This window comes from Rutilus rutilus (genome assembly GCF_951802725.1).
Source record: "Rutilus rutilus genome assembly, chromosome: 5".
In the NCBI taxonomy this organism is placed as follows: Eukaryota; Metazoa; Chordata; class Actinopteri; order Cypriniformes; family Leuciscidae; genus Rutilus; species Rutilus rutilus.
The window spans coordinates 10,690,823-10,709,934 of record NC_140213.1 but is presented as its reverse complement, the minus strand read 5'-3'; the positions used below and the strand labels follow the sequence as shown (position 1 = coordinate 10,709,934).

The following is a 19,112-nucleotide window of genomic DNA, read 5'->3' as shown; positions in this document are numbered from 1 at the left end:
ATTATACATGTTGCAAGTAATTCCAAATCTAGGCAAATGGAAGAGTGGCACAGAAGGAGGAAGTTGTATGTTATATTCTTTCTATTCATAATTTGACGAGCTGCACATGACCACATAGCACGTAGTTGTATGCATCAAGGGATTTGTACGCTCTAATAATTTCTCTTGTACACACTTGGTGTCTGAATAAGATAATTATATCAGGCCATACAATTGCTGGCCATTTCTTGTCATCCACAATCCAAAGATCGTCATGTATTGCGTAGGGATCCGGCAAGATCTCACCATTGCTGAGAGTAAGTTTTTGAATATAATCGCCACGGTCGGAGGTACTAAGGCTTCCCACATACTCCATCGTCAAATCTTTGATTTACAGTAAAGTAACGTTATGTGTGCAGTCATGAAATGTTGCAGGTCGTAAAGTAACGTAAACAAGGTTAACTTATATAAAAGCAAATTCGGGCTCTATAGATGCTGCACTGCTAACATTGGCTATTACATTACTAACTTAGTCTGATAATTCATACATGCATCACAGTATGTCCGGATTTTGATTCGTAAACAGTTGGACCTGGACGTTTTACATAATGTTATATTAATATGAAACACAAACAAACAGATCCAACTCTGAAATTGCAGTTTATTATTGAGTCAACAAGAAATTACAAACAATGCGAAATCTACGTTAATTACAATGTTCTTTTACAGTACTCGGCATAACAGATAGCGGTTTTTTGCCTCCTGGATGCGCGCGCATCCGGTATTGTTTGTATACAAGAAACCCGTGTATGAATATATACTTTTTTTTGTTACATGTAATTTTAATATTTTTTATTTTTTATTTTTTAAATAACTATAATATGTACTATCTACATTTACTGCGATTCGTATGATTATTAATTGTTTTCATTATGTGTCCTCATAAAAAAAAAAAAATAATAATAGAAAACTGGTGGGATGCCAGTTTGTGATGGTCCAGTGTTGTCCACCAGAGCGCACTCTTGCGTCATTAGTTCTCTCGGTCATGGCAACCGCGTTTTCATTGACTCATTCCCTGCATAGATCGCACCAAGAACGAACACGCCAAAAACACGGGCGGATTCATGAGGAATGAGCCGATTCCTCTGTCTCCATGACATTCTTCTAAAGGCTTTTCACTGAGTGAGATCTAGAAAAGAGATTTGAATGTTCGCCGTTGATCGGATGTTCAGCTGACTGTGATTGCAGGAACATTGTGCGATCATCATCATGGCTGCGTCTGAATTATATACAAAGGTAAACTCACACACTCATCATGCGATCGTGTTGACATCAAATGCTGATGCCAAAAAAGACTGTAAATGCAATGAAAATGTGTCAACGCGATGCCAATTCCTGCATATGTCTGAAAGTGGTGTTATTGTTGATGCTCGTTGCTCACGCGTAATGCTTAGGGCATATGTTGTCATTTTTGTCCTCTGATCATTTGAATGAAGTAATTCATCATCATGCCTTATGTCCGATGAACAACCTATTTTTTAATAGTAATACGAAGATGTGTGAAATATTGCTGTCATATCTTGAGTTTTAGAGTTTTTTTCCATTGTCTGCAGAGATTGCTATTCGATTTGTCCTTTAAATTAACAACCTTAATTATTTGGGATCGCATTAAACAAAGCATTTAATATGAATACAGTTAAATGTGCATGACTCCCCTGCATTGCTAGTAATTTTATTTAGAAAGATGTTGTGAACTGTAGGCCTATTAGGTGGACTGTTGATGGACAAACACCTTCAGCATCCTTGGACAGCAAAGATTGGGAGTATTTGGCAGGCAAGCTGGGGTTTTCAAAGGCCTGTTATGTATTGATATGGGTCACAGTTGTAGTGGATGGCTGACCGCAGAGAGCCAGTGGGATGCAGGCGGTGCTGATGCGAGCATCATTGCCTGCATGGGATGATGCAACCATTTCTGGTGCTGATGCAAGCATATCGAACATAACAGCTGCATCCACGCGTCTTCCATTGTAGTTGTTTGCAATCCCCTACTGCGGCCTGTAGGCCGGTCCGCACAGATCAAGGCGTGTCTCCTTGAGAAAAAAAATCCATTGGAATATTGTTGCGTAGAAGTCGAAACATGACATCATCATATGTAGTCATGATGATGTCTCAGATGACGAATGGCTTTTTTTTCCTTACTGAGAAGAGAGGGAGAGAAGGGGGAGGCCCACCCATCCCCCATGATGCAGCTGTCTTATTGTAAATGCACTGATGGATCCTTTTGAAAGCTGCTAGAGCACAGCACATTTTATTTAGATTCAAGTCTTATATGTAGCCTACAACAAGCGTTTGTAGCTTGACAAGGGTTATTTTTAGTAGACTTGTGCATTTTTAAATGGGTAGCGCGATTGTGTTTAGTGGTCTACTTATACAGTATTGCTTGTTTATGTCCTGGCAAGTTGTGCATCTCATTTATAATTAAATCCTACATTTGTTAAAGGTATGTTTTGCAATTATAAAAGACATTGGCCACCCTGCTCCAGATATTCATATAAAGCTATTGAAAAAACCCATTTTGGTCAACCACTTAGTTTGATTCAACCATGTTTTTTGCCATAACATCATATTTTTTCACTAAAAAGCATTCAACATTTGAATTGACTACAGCCTATTTAAGTACTGAATGGAAAAAAGTGAATTTGGTCATACTCTCGCCCTCATGTTGTTCTAAAGCTATATGACTTTTTTTTTTCGTCTGCAGAACACAAAGAAGATCATAGTTTGAAGAATGTTTCAGCTGATTTTGTCCATATTATGAGAGTCAAAGGGGTCAACATTTTTCATGAAATGAATCTTCTGAAGTGCTACAATCACTTTGTATGATGAACAGCTCGAAAACCTTAAGCCTTTATTCACCCGCAAATCAGATCAAGACATTCAACACAAACCTCAACTAACATCAAACCGCATTGGTTCTCACACATCACATGCCCAAACATCATGGCATTGGAATATATCAATCGAGTTGTATTGATTGATTTTCTTTTTTTTTTTAGTTTAAAAGTTTCTGACTTGACTTTGATTATATGGACAAAAACACCTGAACCATTCTTCAAAATATCTTCGTACGTGTTCTGCAGAAGAAAGCAAGCCACGGTATAAGTTTGGAACAACATGAGGACGAGTAAATTGACATAATTTTCATTTTTGGATGAACTAGCCTATTCCTTTAATGCAGTGTAATCTTGTAGTGTCTCTGTTATGACAATCAGTAGACAATTAAAGCATTGTTATAATGATCTTAACTGCAATGATGTCATGTCTGAATATTTTATTTGGCAGTCTTGCAGTCAGCATGAGGTTTTCCTATCCTCTCTCAAAGGTCAATGAATCCAGGAAGTCATATTCACAATTTCCCTGGGTTTGTAAGCAACACTGAGAACACAGAGGTATTTGTGTGCGCTCATGTTCTCTGGATAAAACTCGCATTGATGCAGGGAATGGCCAGTTCTTTTTGCTAGTATGGAATTCTGCCTCAGGCTGCTTGCAGATCTTACTTTTTGCAAAATCACCAGAACCTTATAACAGAGAGTGAAATTGCACTCTTGACATGAACCCGAGACTGTATATTAACAGACCTTCTCGAACTTTGTGTAAAGAGAAAGCTATTTATATAATGAGGTTGTATTTTCCTTTTTATTATTTAATTTATTTCTGTGAGGTTGAGTTGTTATGTCAATTATAGTTGTTGTTAGTCAAGCAGGTTTGCTGTCAGATCCAATATAGTTTGTACACATTGGACACTGAAATAATAAGATCAGGTTGAAATGATCAAGGATCTTTTTAAAAATAAACCTCAGCTATATGTTTCTAATGGTGGGATTTTTCAATAGGATCTGCAGAGTGGCAGGTGCTACACAAAGCCATGAACAGTGCAAGGTTTGACAGACTTGCAAACTTTTAATTTAATGGCATCACTCCTGCTTTGTCCTTATTACCTCATTATGACTCTGAACAGTCAACAGACATCCTTGATGTGTTAATGTGGGGGTTAGGTAGATGTGTGCTTGTAAACGTTTGAACATCCAGAGATCTGTTAGCCTAATTTATTCAAAAATCCATTACAAATATAGCCTGGGTTTCCCCATGCTGCCTTGCGCGCAGCACGATTTTATTCACGCTGCTAGGCAGCCTGGACACCATGGACCAGATTTTCCCCTCAAAAAGGGAACCAATCACAGAACGGGGAGGGAGCAGCAAGATGATGACGACGTCTATGCGACACACCGAAGCAGTTTGTTTATATCTATGGATCCAACATGGCATCAGACGCGAAGTTACCTTTCGATGCAGCCTTAGATAGTGTTCTAAGTAGTTTAGAACGCAAGTTTATTTCGTCTTCTTCCTCGTCGAATTTCTGTCGCTCTACATACGTCATCTGGTATAATTGAAACGACTGGCTATGAGCTACGTACAGGCGCATTTGATAGACATTCATAGCGCCCAATAAACGGCTCTGGGCATTCGTAAACCACACCTCAAATACGAGAAAATGAACATGTGGTTCCCAGACCACGTCTCAATGAGAAGAGGTCTGACGTTAGCCAGGCTATTACAAATACATGCAATACATTATTATTTAAAGACATTATTATCATGTCATTCTAAATATTTTTTTTGTGAAACATAAAGGATCATTTGAAAAAGTGTTGTTTGCACCCCAGCGTTCTTCAAAATATCTTCTTTTAGAAGAAAGTAAGTCGCGCAGGTTTGGAACTACATGAGGTTGAGGAAATTATTACAGAAAATCTTAAGTAGTTTGGCCTAAACTTTTTTTATTTCTTAAAATATTACAAATATTTGTAAAACTTTTGTTGCCAACATGCAGAAACAAGCAATTACATTACAGAGAGGACTCCTGAAGACCATGCTGTGTGTTTAGTTCATTAAGACCTTAAACTAGATATTTTGACCTTTTTTTTTAATAACAAGGCAAGGTTAGTTCAGGTTGTAAAACTAATGTTATATGGTACAACCTTCCAAAAACTATATGATATTTATGAATTAATAATTAATGATAACATGTAGATACTGAGTAGGATGTTAATACATTATTGTTTTAAATGGTGTAAAGGCCCTGATATATTTCAATTGAAATCGAAGAATGAACTGACATCATTTACAACAAAATCAGGCCAAAACGAAGTTTGTTTGGAGTTCGTTTGTGAAGTTTGAAACAGCCTGCCAAAACAAACTTTCCAGAATATCTGGACCTTTAAAATTTTCTAAACCAACATGGATGCTTATCTTTTTATTATCTTGGACATTCTATGTTGTAACAATGTTATTGGGCCTTCATGTGATAAACAGATAGGCCTATGTGAATGACTGCGTTCTTTCTTTTTTTTTTTAAATGGCAAACCCTTGACATGTGCGTTGCATTACTAGGAGGTAAATGAGCTCTGTATAGGGGTAAATGGAATGAGCGTTAAACAAGATCCCTGTACTATCTGCATGTGGCATCTGTTGACATGTTCACTTACAAGTTTTAAACGTATCTTTCTTGTTGATTCTATCCACTGACCGTCCCTCCTGCAAGCAGCAGTTGTTGTACGTGCTTTGCAGAATGATACATTTTTTCTTTTTTCTTTTTAAAAGCTTCTGTTCTTGCTCATGTGACACTAGAGTGTTGGATACAGACAAACAATTCTCTCTGCTGACTAGAGTATCAGCCACTCGGAAGACCGTCTCTCTCAGAGTCCCTCAATATATAGAGCCTATCCGCCTGGGATCAGGGATCCAATCAGATGCATTGAGCGATCCATAACCTGCTTCCAGCTTTGGCAGAAATAGGGCAGGCTTCATTCTTTTATTGTTCAGTATGAAATAGAGCAGTTTATGCTTAAACATGAACCAGGAGTTGGATTTTATGTTTGTTAAAGTAAGTACTGGAATTAATATCCTTTTGCTTGTTTTTGACACATTTAATTTCACTGTGCTACTTCCTTCTTAGTTGGTAATCAGGGTTTTTGGAGAAACTATATGAATTGGTTTGAAAATCCCTGGTGGTCTTTCCCCCTTTTTTTTATTTTTTAAAACAAATTTCAAACATTTATTGGAATATGCCTATGAATGTAAAATTTTCTGACCATTTTCTTGTTGTTGCATTATGTGAGTCATTATGTATGACTCACATAAAAGATTTAATTATTTTTAGTAAACATCAATTCTGGGTCGAACTGATTCAGTTTGGGTTCAGTTCAGTAAATACTTTGTATGAAACTATTATGGATACAGATTTGATTAGATTAATTAACTAGATACTACTAATAATAATAATACTACTAATAATAATAATAATAGTAAAATGTAAAAATGCATTGAATTTAAAGGGGTCCTATTATGCTTTTTCACTTTTTCAACTTTAGTTAGTGTGTAATGTTGCTGTTTGAGCATAAAAAAAAAAATCTGCAAGGTTTAAGCTCAAATGGGTTGGGTATCGTTTTTCTTTTTTTTTCGATACCGGTGCCAAATCGATACTTTTAAAACGGTACCGGTGCCTGAACCGATACTTTTACAAAAAAAGAGAGCCTCAAAACGATGGTAATGACATTAAAGAACGGCTTTTTTATTGAAAAAATAAAATAAAACGAAAAAATCCGTAAGTACTTACTACATTACTTACACAATTATAGATACAGAAAAAGATAAATATATCCAATAATACCTCCAAACCTATCCCATTTTAATATTTATGCTTTCAGGGGCGATATGAGATGAACTAGGCTAATTCAATTTACAAAGCTTATTTTTTTCATAGGAATCATTTTCTGTAGTGGTTATGCAGTATCCATAAGCATGAATCAGTGGGAACTGATAAGGATTGAATCATGCAACAATTATGCTTATAAGGAAGACGCTCTGCTCAGTGGCCTGAAGGAAATGGGCCGTGATCTCATATCATGGGATTTTATTGTCCGTGTGTACATCGCATCTCCATTTAATTTGACTGAATTTAATCTTGCGTCATTACGTTTGGATGAGATCCTGTCTCGGCTGTGTTTATTCATCAGTATGGGTGTTAACACTGTTCTGTGCCCCAGAGAATCCTGGATAACCTGGCTTAGGAATGCTTGGAGTAACTGTAAACAAGTGCAATGTAGTTATTTTTGTCCAACAAACAGATTTTGTGGGATTTCAGGCATTTTTGGCAAGCATATGTGAGAGCTGGTCAATAGTAACAGTGCGGTGGGTGAAGGGTTTGCTGGTGAAGGGAGACTCTGGGAAACAGCAGGCAGCAGATTTTCACATGAGCGTCTGTCATGTGATGGTCTGTTCTATTCTCCCTCTCTATTTTTCCTTGTTTTCTCCTTTAGACTGTGAGGTCAAAGCACAGAGCATCATGTAACATTTAAAGGGATAACTCACCCGAAGATGTTTAGCAGAATGTCTAAACTGCTCTTTTACGCACAATGAAAGTGAAAGGACTGGGGCTGTCAAGTTTCAAAAAGGACACAAAAACATCATAAGAGTATCTTAAATGTAGTCCATACTATATTCCAAGTATACAACACCTTTTCGTAAAGAACAGATCTTATTCATGCTTGTATTCTCAAGAAGTAACTTAAATTGAGTTGTTATTATATAATAATTATATTGTGTTGGCTACAGGATATATTATGCAGCTTGTAAATGTAAATCACATTCATTTTATTGCATGGAATAGAACAGCTTGGACATTTGTCTGAGGTGTCACATGGGTGAACTTTTCCCTTTATACAAATTTCTCTCTCACAGTTTGCAGTCAGCTGAGATGTGAATGTCATACAGATGAGGAATTTCATGTAATTGATTCTGTAATCTTCAAGCTCTCACACAGAAAGCCATGTGGTCTGTCCAGAATGAGGGGTGGATTATAGTGTGTCTCTGTTTTATGAGTTTATGAATTGCCAGAGGGCTGTACCGGAGACCAGTGATACTGGGCTTTTGGACGTTCAACATCAAGATTTACGGAGGAATCGACTCACTTTGATTGAATCTGACCTCTTTGTCGCTTTGAGATTTCGAATGTGATCAGTGTGTTTGATAAAAATGGATCTCTGTTTATCTTCGAGCGGATGAGTGGAGTGAGGCAAGTGTAAGTGTACAGAGGAAAACAAGTTGTGACTTCTGAAGTGAAAGCTGAGGGTTAATTCTATAATCTCCGTTTGGCCGTGAAACGATTTACAAATGCTTTGTAAAGTACCTTCCCCATCCCCCATCTCTCTTTCTCTCTCTAAAACACACACACATAATAACATTCCTCTTTTAAAAAGGTCATATTTGGTTTTGTATTTTAATCATCACGATTTAGCTATTTTTAAGTCATTTGCACATGCTTGAAGAATTGGAGTTTATCTTAGTGTTGTCACGATGCATTCGATACATTACCTTGAAAAATATTGATTTTCGATACTGGGGAAAAACTGCCATATGTATATTTTTAATATTATCTCATAATTTTGTTGTCCATCCATTGAAATTCTAGGCAATCAATATTTTCATGACGCATCGTAACAGTAATCCATATGAATCGATCCAAGTCTTCTGAAGAGACATGATCGCTTTAAACGATGAACAGATTTTTTTCAAATTTAGGTTTATATTCACATATAAACATTAATCAATTACCATTACAATTATCTCACCTAAATGTTTGCTCACTCAGGGGCCGTTTACACGACACCGTTTTCAACGAAAAACTGCTTTTTTTATGCGTTTTGGACGTTTATTTACACTACAACAGCGTTTAGGTGACTTGAAAATGAAAACTTTTGAAAACGGGTTTTAAAATGAAAGTTTTTGAAAATGATAGCCTTATCATCTTCGTGTGAACTACAAAAACACGAATCTGTGGAAACGGTGACATCATGGACATGTGTAGGCTATTACGTGTTTAGTCTATAGGCTTTTTTTTGTTTTTGCAAATGATACAGATATTAACAGTAAGAAATAAGGGTGGCATACAGACATCATCACAAGTGGTTATAAAAATTACGGAAATCAACACAATATAACATTTTGTCATCATGAATAATTAAAGGTTCCTTACAACAGACTCAAGGATGCCTTTGTGTTCAAAGGTTTTAAAATTTTCTTAAAGGAAGTAAAATTGGACTTTATATCAGAGGAGAACATTATAAAATTGGAAAATTTCTGGCTTTGTGAAGATGAAATTTACCCAGAAGACAAAGTAATAATACAGTGTTATCAAGATTAACATCCTTAGAATGAAAATCGGACAAAAAATGGTTTTGATAATGTTGTCATCTGTACAAAGAAAAATAATTTTTAGCACATCGTTGCCATGTAAACTTACCCTCAATGCATGTGTTTTTACAATGGGGTAATTTTGTTGCAATAGCTTAGACAAAGGACAAGGAAGCTTGATTTCAAACTTTGGATTGAATTTACAAAAAAAATGAAAAGACAAGTAAACAGTCAGTAATAAAATATGAACCAAGAAACAAATTACAAACAACAGCACTAAATAAATACAGTAGAATAAATATACAAATGAAATAAACAGTGCTTTAAATTTGTCAGGTAGGTTTAACAGTAGCATTCAGGTACAGAAATACTACATTGAGCCAATTAATCAAATGTAAAACAACACTTGATAGACTTCATTGTTAAAAACAGAATAATAATAAAAAAAGTAAAGTTACAAAGTTATTTAGTCAAGAGCAGTGAGTGATTTCTCTTTTTCTTTTGTTTTTATTAGCATTAATGACACAGACTGCAGCAGGTTTATTAGGCTGCTGTCACTTTAAGAGCTAATCTACAGATCCAATATACTGTTACACATACGTTTTCTTTCCCAAATGTTCACTTTAGACCTAACCGAATGTGTTTATGTGAATACTTGCCAAGACGGGCATGTTTACATTATTTTGTGTGTATTTGACCGTTTAAGCGCAATAAGCCGCGGAAAATAACTAAATTTGGTACTTGCAAGCGGTTTGAGAGGTGGCTTTATGTGTGCGCGCTTTGGATGTGAGTGCGAAACCTGCGGGAATAAGTAAAATAATGTAATCCCGCGCTGAAATTCAGGCCCTATAACACCAACACTATTCAACGAGAGTGAATGACGCGGGTGAGTTAGAGGAGCTGGGTGTGTGCCAGCTCATTGTCGGACAGAAGAGAGAGCAAGAAATAGACCTGGGGTCTCATTTATAAAGCGTGCGTACGCACAAAACGGGGCTGGAAACGTACGTACGCCAGTTCCCACGCAAAGGTTGTGATCTATAAAAAACAAACTTGACGGGAGAATGTGCGCACCTTTAAGCAAACTTTGAGCCGTGCGTACGCACATTCTGGAGACAAAGGGAATTGGCGACACCGATGGTGAGCTGGAGTTAAGTGTCTTTTTGGTCACTTTTAGACAGAAAATCTAAAGAAAATTTAACATATACAGAAAGATAATACAAATATAATTTCACTCACCAAGCCTGCCACTTGAAGCAAATATCCATCCCTTCTTAAATGTCCGCGCCAGCGAGCGCGTTGGGCCGTTTAGTGAAACTGACGCAAATAACAGTTTAAATAAATAAAATAATGATTTAAACTAATGGAGCTAAGCACTTAAACATGAAATCATTACTGAGAAGTTACAACATTTTTATATTCAAATTCAGTCAATAGAAATATTTGTTGTGGATGCGATGTTTTTGAACACTTTTCCTCTGGCATGCTGTTTTAATGTTTTAACCACAGAGATAATTGCTTATCATGATAATACCAGATTGTCTGAGAAAATAGTTTCGTGCAAATAATGCCCAAGGACTATCTGTTTCCATTAAAAGTATCAATTAAAAATACAATTCGGCCAGTGGAAAAGATTGAGAAAAACTTTCTCTGAAATGTATTTTACACTATTTGATTTATGTATTCAAAAACAAGGCAAGGATAGGCAACTACTTGATTTTTATTAATGTAATGTGTCTTGTACCATTAAACGTTATCACGTGGATGAATAATCATATGCAAATGATATGCAGATGAGGATCTGCATAGTAAAACTAGGCGTTGTAAGCTCCATATATGGTTATTTCGGGGAGGAGACGCATGTGCGCACAATCTTCCGCTGACTGGGATTTATAAAGTGAATTCTGCGCAGGTTCTGGCGTACGAACGGTTTTATAAATCCGAATATTAATTTGCGTACGCCATTTTTGGCTTTCGGGCGCACGTACACTTTTAGTAAGGTTCCTACGCACAGTTTTATAAATGAGACCCCTGGTATCTATGGAAGCTGGTTTCCGCTACTGAATAAAAAATAAAAAAGGTAATTCGGCTTTTTATCTCGCAATTCTGAATTTTTTCTCGCAATGACGAGTTTATATCACCTTTTTTCCCTCAGAATTGTGAGATATAAACTAACATTTGCGAGTTATGAAGTCAGAATTGTGAGATATAAACTTGTAATTGCGAGTTATAAAGTCAGAATTGTGAGCTGACATTTTTTCTTAGAATTCGACTTTATAACTCGCAGTTGTGAGTGTCAGTGTATATCTCACAATTCGGAGAAAAAAGTCCGTTTTGAGATAACTGAATTTTGAGATAAAAAAAGTCACAATTACCTTTTATTTTGTTATATTCTGCGGTGGAAACAAGCTTCGATATGGTGTATCACTTCTGCGGAAAATTAATATTGGAACAATTTCAGATATTTCAGTGCCGATACGTGTCGAAGACAACACTAGTTTATCTATTGTGTGAGGCAACTTAGGTTGGGTGATATATCAGTAAAAATGTTTTGTCAGTTGAACTTCAAGTTTAATTTCCATTGTTTTTGTTATTATGTAACTATTTGCTTGTATTACTATGTAACCCTTAAGACAACTAAAGAAGTTATTAATAGTGCATCAAAAATGTAAAATTCTGTATTTACTCACCCTTTTATATTATATTCCAGTTTTCATAAAATAGCGCTTTGCAAAGAACAGATCGATATGTTATTAACTGATAACCTACTGAGCGTTTAACCACTGCGCCAATATCATCAAGCCAGTGAATTACTGCAATTCTTGAGCAAATTGTTCAGATCATTTTTTAACCAATCAACTGATTTTTTGGAGACTCAAAAGAAGGATTGGTTTCCAATTAGACATTGCTACTTCTCTCATGAACTAAGGAGAACTACTGTAGGTCTGGGGTCAAAATTATCAGTTAATAATCACTAGACTTGCATACATTCTTCACACAAAGTTATCATATGACCTCAGGTCATATTGACATATTAGTACTGTCAACAACGTCTTTGAATTCTTTTTGAAAGCTTCAGTCTCCATTCATTATAGTTGGCATTACTTCAGAATATCTCATACGAGTTTGGAACGACATGAGGGTTGGTAACAATGAAAGCATTTTAATTTTTTGGTAAACTATTGTTTTAATACAGATCATTGATAGTCATGTGTGCAAGACTGCATTCATGATAGCACTTAAACATGCAGTGAAAGAATGAGTAGCCTATGTCTGAATCACCTCATAATCTTCACTTCATGAACATAATACTTAGGTAATGTTGTCAGAGTGAATGACGTGTTCCTGAAATGAGTTTTCACGTGGCTCTGTGAGATCAGTGTGGGTTTCAATGAAACACTCCAGTTGAATGGGATTGGAATGTCACATCAGGTGAAGATTAAGTTAATGACTGTTAGTTAGAGGTGTAGTTCACCTGTTTGGGATTAGTCTCATCTAAACCCTGGTTAAGTCTTCATGCTGGGGTTTCCCCCGGGTTAACCTTTGCATGCTGTTGGACTCGATGCGCTTCATATATACTTTTAAAGGCTATGCGTTCAGCAGTACACACCTACACTAAGCTTTCGCGTCAAAATCGACGTATACCTTAAGCCAAAAGTATACTTAGGAAAACCGTGTTCTGCGACGGTCCACACACTGTACTTGTGACATAATATACGTCATTAGGAGGGTCCCAAAGACGTCCGCGCACACTGTCCCTGTGCAGCCCAATTTTTGAGTGCTTCTCATTTCCTATTTGTGCATCCTTGGTTCCTTTCCTCGCTTCCTTTCCTAGAGCCCTATGAAATCCGTTTTTTCCCCCCCTAAATTCTTTTTTTTTTCAGTTTTTTTGGACTCCATTTTAATAAATTAAATTAAATTTTAATAATCAAAAAGTCTTAATTAATGTCTAATTAATGAAATCACAAAACATACAATTTAACAACAATTTATTAAAAGTTTAACAAAAATTACATGTTTAAGGCCCTATGACCCTATGTTTTATTTTTACCAAACTATTTATGTGTTTTCTATTTAAAGTTTTCTATATTCCATTTTAATGATTTAATTAAATTTTAATAATCAGAAAGCATGTCTAGTTAATTGAATTAATAAAACAACAATTTATGAATTTAAAAATACAATTTAATTTCTAAGAAAAGTTTTTTTTTTTTTAGTTCTATGTTGTGTATTTACATTTTTCCAATCAAATGAAGGCATAAAACATTAAATTAATTTATCTTTTAATAGTTTGAAACTAAATAAACTAGTATTATGTATTATTATTATTATTATTATTATTATTATTATTGTTAGTATTATTATTACATTGAGACATAGCTAGATTCTACTGTAGAACAGTAATATATTTCTGTCACAATTTCAAGTTAAACCAAACTTTTATTTTGATGGGTTGCCGTGAACACCTTTGAGTTTCTTTGTGTTTATGATACAGTATATGACGATAGTTTTTCTCAAATGAAACGGTAAAATGCTCACAAAGTGACTCTCTGAGCGGCTCTGGAGATGAAGTTCATGCATTCATTTCCTCATATAGTGAGGTGGCAGAGGCTGGAAACACTGCGAGCGCCACGCGTGCTTCAGAGTGTGTGTGTGTGTGTGTGTGTGTGTGTGTGTGTGTGGTAAATTAAACCGCTCATCTGCGCCATTCATTCACACAGAGACATGCAGAACATGCAGGATTCATATTTAAATAGTCTTTTGCAGTTTAATATTCACATACACTAGTCTATATCGCGATTTGATTTAAGTGTACTGACCTGCTTTTTATTTATTCATAAAAAATTGGACAAATTCTGTGAAATTTCACGCTCTACAGTAATTTCTTGATTTTTATTTATTTATTTATTTTTTTATGACTGGATTCTGCGAGCCGTCCGTGTTTTCCGCATCGCTGAAATCATAGGGCTCTACTTTCCTTAGCATCTTAGCTATTCCCCCTTAGGATGCGAGGGAGGTGTATCCTCGCTCATGACTCCTCTGGAAGCTTTCTCACTCCTCGTTCCTCGCCTCCTCGCGGTGCCATTAGAGAACTGAGATGTCCTTAAAGATGGCAGTTCTATTGGTTTCCGGGTCGGCTGAGTTCTATTGGTTCCCGGGTCACAGGCTGAGGGTCGTAGAAGTGAGGAAACGAGGAAGCATCAATTTGAGGATTGAGAAGCAACCTTTGGGCCTATCCAAATACCCACACTTGCAGTCTTTGCACATGACCACTTGTCTACATGCATGACCCTAAGTTTTACCAACAAATTGGTACTTGTGTGCTTGTTATCTGTGCGCACAGCCACACACACCCGAAGGGCACGCACACTGAGAGGCGTGTTTCAGATAGCGTGCATACACTGAATTGATTCCTCTTTTGCATCTCCGTACACTTGAACGGACACATCCCCAATGAAATAAAACCTTACCAATCTAATACGATCTGGTCCAGTCGCGCTGGCAAAGTTGATCGATGAGCTTGGTCATCTGCATTTTCCGGTTCAGATTCGGGCTCGAATTGATAAGGTAGTAACGAACAACATCATCACCTGTCATTAGTGCTTTGGGTGCTGATGTTCCAAGTATGGTAACGGGCGTGACACTTCCGTCACACGTTTAAGGTTTTTGGGCCAAACACAATGCACTGGAACGATGAGATGAGCTTTGTAAAGAGGAGCAACAATAATGCACAGTATGTGTGAAATAATGACTTTTTTTAAACCTAAAACCGTGTAAACACATTGCATTAAACCAAACACACAAAATAATGTTCTTTTTAGAACCATCATGTGACCCCTTTAAAGACATGAGATGTCAAGACATTACTGTAGTTATAACTACTCTATATCTGAAATTTTTTTTGTGAGCGACTGGTCTGTATAAACACAAAATGATAACTTTTCACTGCATTTAAATGCAGTTTTCAATCCCAAAACCTAGCAGTGTGTATGAGGCCTATGAGCATTGAATATTTCTACATTAAAACCTTCTAGATGCATAATTTCATATGAGTGTGTGTGTGTGCTGAACATGCCACAAGTTCATGTATTATGTCACATTACAGATGCCCTTTCATTAGTTGCTGGGTCAGGTGTGTGTGTGTGCGCGTATGTCTGTCTCTGTCTGCTGAATCATGTGGTTGTGTCACATGAGGATTATCATGTTTTTTTCAGATGTGTTGCAACCACACATACTGATTTTCACATTGTCTTGTAATCCTCAATTTGCTGGCATTATGGGTAATCGTCATTGAGTGTGAATGTGACCAAGTGGAAGAGAGGAGCAAGTTGTGTTGGGTGTAGTGACCGTGCGTGTGTGTGTGTGTGTGTGATCGTGTTGAGATGCTATTTTTACCCTCTCTCCTCTTGTTCCTGTCTCTCTGTTGCTAGGAGCTCAGTTCTGGGATGGTCTTCTCCAGAGACTCAGGTTAAACAAACGCATAAGTCCCTGCATCTTGCGTATTGTTTCTGAACCGTATGTTACGTAAAATTGTGTTGGAAGTAGGACTTTTATTTTGACATCGCTGAGAACGCCAGCAACTGAGCACACAGCGCCCCATTCTCCATCTTCTCTGTTTAGCAACTTTGTCTAATACGTTATTATTATTATAGTGTCTGCTTTTATATTATTAGTAATAGAAAGGCAAACAATATAACACTTTCTCATCTACTGTCAGCATTTAGCAAATACACATTTATATTCAAATCTTTGAATATGTAATAAACATTTGATTTCACGAACCTTGCAGACTAAGTTGAATCCATCTGTGAAATCTTGTGAAGTGTGCATTTGTAGACTGCATGAATGCTTGTATTCTGTCTGTAAGTTTTTGCGGATTGAATGCGGAGAGGAGAGTTCAAATGACACTGGACACACTCAATTGACAAACTTTAAACTCTTGATTTCAAACTATGCTGTGCTGTGCTATATCCAGTTGGCCATAGTGATGCCATTTTAATTTTCATTAAATTAATCGTATTAAATATGAAGTTTAAATACTTTGCTCTGTAAGATATTGGCACCAGCCATCAAAAAATCCACATGAGTCGACCATTAATTATCATGTATGCAACCCTCGATGCACACATATTTAGGCTTTTATTCACATCTAGGCTAAACATTCTTCAATAAGCTCAAGCATGTAAGAACTAATGAGGTTCATTCTCGTGTGTTACGCAGTACGTTTGAACCAATGAAGTTCATTCTCATATGTTGCACAGCACGTTTGAGCTTCCACAAGAGGTTTGTTCTCTCGCATCAAACAGGTTTGGTTGAGCTTCTGTTTATGTTTGCTGATCAATGTTTAAATGTGAATAAAAGCCTAAATTAAATCTGTTTATCATATAAAGCGATCGAGTCTCTTCAGAAAATTTGGACTAAACCTCTCAATTCATATGGATTAGTTTTACGATCTCTTTATGAACTTTTTGAAGCGTCAAAGTGACGTAGTTGCGTAGCTGTCAATTGGGGGACAGAAAGATTTCATCAAAAAGATCTTCATTTATGTTCCGAAGATGAATTAAAGTCTTATGGGTTTGGAACAATGTGAGGATGAGAAATTAATGACAGAATTTTCATTTTTGAGTGAACTATCCCTTTAATTTATTTGAATTACATAAAAAACTGGAAGCAGAATAGAAGCATAATGCTTAATTGAGAAATACTTCTATTTTATTTTATTTTTTAATTTGTTAACAATTTATTTAAAAGATAATGTTATACTTTTTTTCTGTAGGCTAGTATTGTGAAATTTCACTAGTATTGGTACTTTTGAAGTTAATATCACTCCATGTTGTTAAAAATGCATGAGCAGTTTTCTGAGGTGTAAGCCAGTGTGTCTGTGTGAGCCAGCCTCATACACGATTGAGTTATACTGATGGTGTGGAAACCTGGACTATATCCCATCTGGCCCGCGTGACTAACTCTGACGTTACCACTGCTGACACGGTCAGGCTGCTTTCTGAAACGACAAACACACACTGACTCAGAAACATGTAGGAGCCAGTTGACAGAATTGTTTGAAATAGATCATCCATGCTCACTTCTCTTTATATTTTGTGTCAGCTCTTAAAGTGTTTGTATCAATATTGTATCTTTTTTTATTTTTTTATATTATGGATAATGGACCACAGTCTGGTCTATGGTCTGGAGGCCTGAACTTAGTGTGCAGCATAGTTGTCATAAATGTGCTAATTTCAGCTACTTTCTTTTCTTTAGTTTCGTTGTTTGTTTGTTTCCTCATGTTTATAGGGTCAGTCATTCATATATAATCAGGATTATTGGTTGGTTCTGGTTGTTCTCTCAGATGAACTGCTGTTTGCCTACTGTTGTCATGACTGCATTCATGCTGTCTCTATTATTATGGTTGCAATTATGATTTAGTGATGAGGCAGATCAGGCAGGATGACAGCTGATTAAAATTTTAGGCTATCTATATTTAAAATAATAAATATTCAGCACTGCATGAAAAATGTTGTATGGGATGACATGGTTCTTTAAAATTTAAAATGTATATTAAAGTGCCCCTTTATGTTTTTTCGAATATTACCTTTCATGCTGCATGTAATACAGTGCAAAAAAAAGCTTTCTTACTTGGTATTTTTGTCTTGTTTCCAGGACAAATATCTTACAATTCTTAAATGAAGATAAATTTACTAGACAAGTAAAATGGCTTAAGATTAGCCTAGGTTTTGTTTTCTCGGAGGAAATCAAAATGAAGTGAGTTTTTGCTTAAAACAAGCAAACTTGTCTGCCAGTGGGGTAAAACTAATCTGGTTTCCTTTGAATTAAGATAATTTTTCTTACCCCAACATTGGCAGATAATTTTGCTTGTTTTAAGCAAAAACTTGCTTAATTTAGATTTTTTTTTCTCAGAAAACAAGACATAATAATATCTTGTCATTTTACTTGTCTAGTAAATGCATCTTGATATTTGTAGCTTTTTGAACTGGAAACAAGACAGTGTATATCTGTTTGTAAATGTAAAAGGTCTGGAAAGGTTTAAAAGTCAAAGTGCACGACAAATAAAGTTATTGGGCCCTATCATACAGCCGACGCAATGCAGCGCCAGGCGCGACGCAAGTGTTTTTTGCTTGGTTTAGCCCGAGGCAGTTATCATTTTCACGTCCTGCGCCATGTTGTTTAAATAGCACATACATTTGCACCCATCTGTGCGCCCATGGGCGTGCTGGTCTGAAAACGAGGTGTGTTCGGGGGCATTGATGGCGCGTTGCTATTTTGAGGCAACTGAAAAATAGGCTGTGCCATTGACCAACTGAAACCTGGTCTAAAGTATTTAAAGAGCGCGTTAGTAATGTGCGCCTACAGGCGGGTCCACAACGCACACACACTCTGCTTATTAAACACACAAACATGCCAAATATAAAAAATAAAAGGATTTCAATGTAAAAGATTATTTTTGTGTACATAAAGTTGTCCTTGCATATTGTTGTCCTACTGTTAGTTTAATTGCTTCTGTTGTTCTCATTTGTAAGTCGCTTTGGATAAAAGAGTCGCTTTGGATTTATCTTTAAATGTAAATATATGGTGGGCTTTAACCTCGCGCACGAGCAGATCCGTTTGCGCTCTGGAGACGCGTTCGGTCTTTCCACTATCAAATTCCGCCATGTAAATAGTGAATCCGCCATGGCGCGAGCGCAACTGGCTTTTAAAAGGAATGGGAGATGAGACTCTGATTGGTTTATTGCACGTAAAGCCCAAAACACACCCATTACTCATTAAGAGAATATAGACAACCCTTTTAGACCATGTGTTGCGCGCGCCGACCATTTTTCCTGTCGTTAAACTAGCAAAAGTATTTCGGACACGCCCTAACTGCACTTGCG

General features: G+C 36.5%; 1 protein-coding gene across 3 annotated transcripts in view; it reads left to right on the top strand.

Moving 5' to 3' along the window:
• Positions 1-1,033: 1,033 nt before the first annotated feature.
• Positions 1,034-19,112, top strand: part of myo5aa (myosin VAa) — a 98,675-nt gene continuing 80,596 nt past the window's right edge. For all 3 annotated transcript variants that reach the window (XM_084408693.1, XM_084408691.1, XM_084408692.1), the window contains exon 1: positions 1,034-1,275. In XM_084408693.1, the coding sequence (XP_084264819.1) occupies positions 1,249-1,275 (27 nt within the window). In that variant the 5' untranslated portion in view covers positions 1,034-1,248. The remainder of the gene's footprint in view (positions 1,276-19,112) is intronic.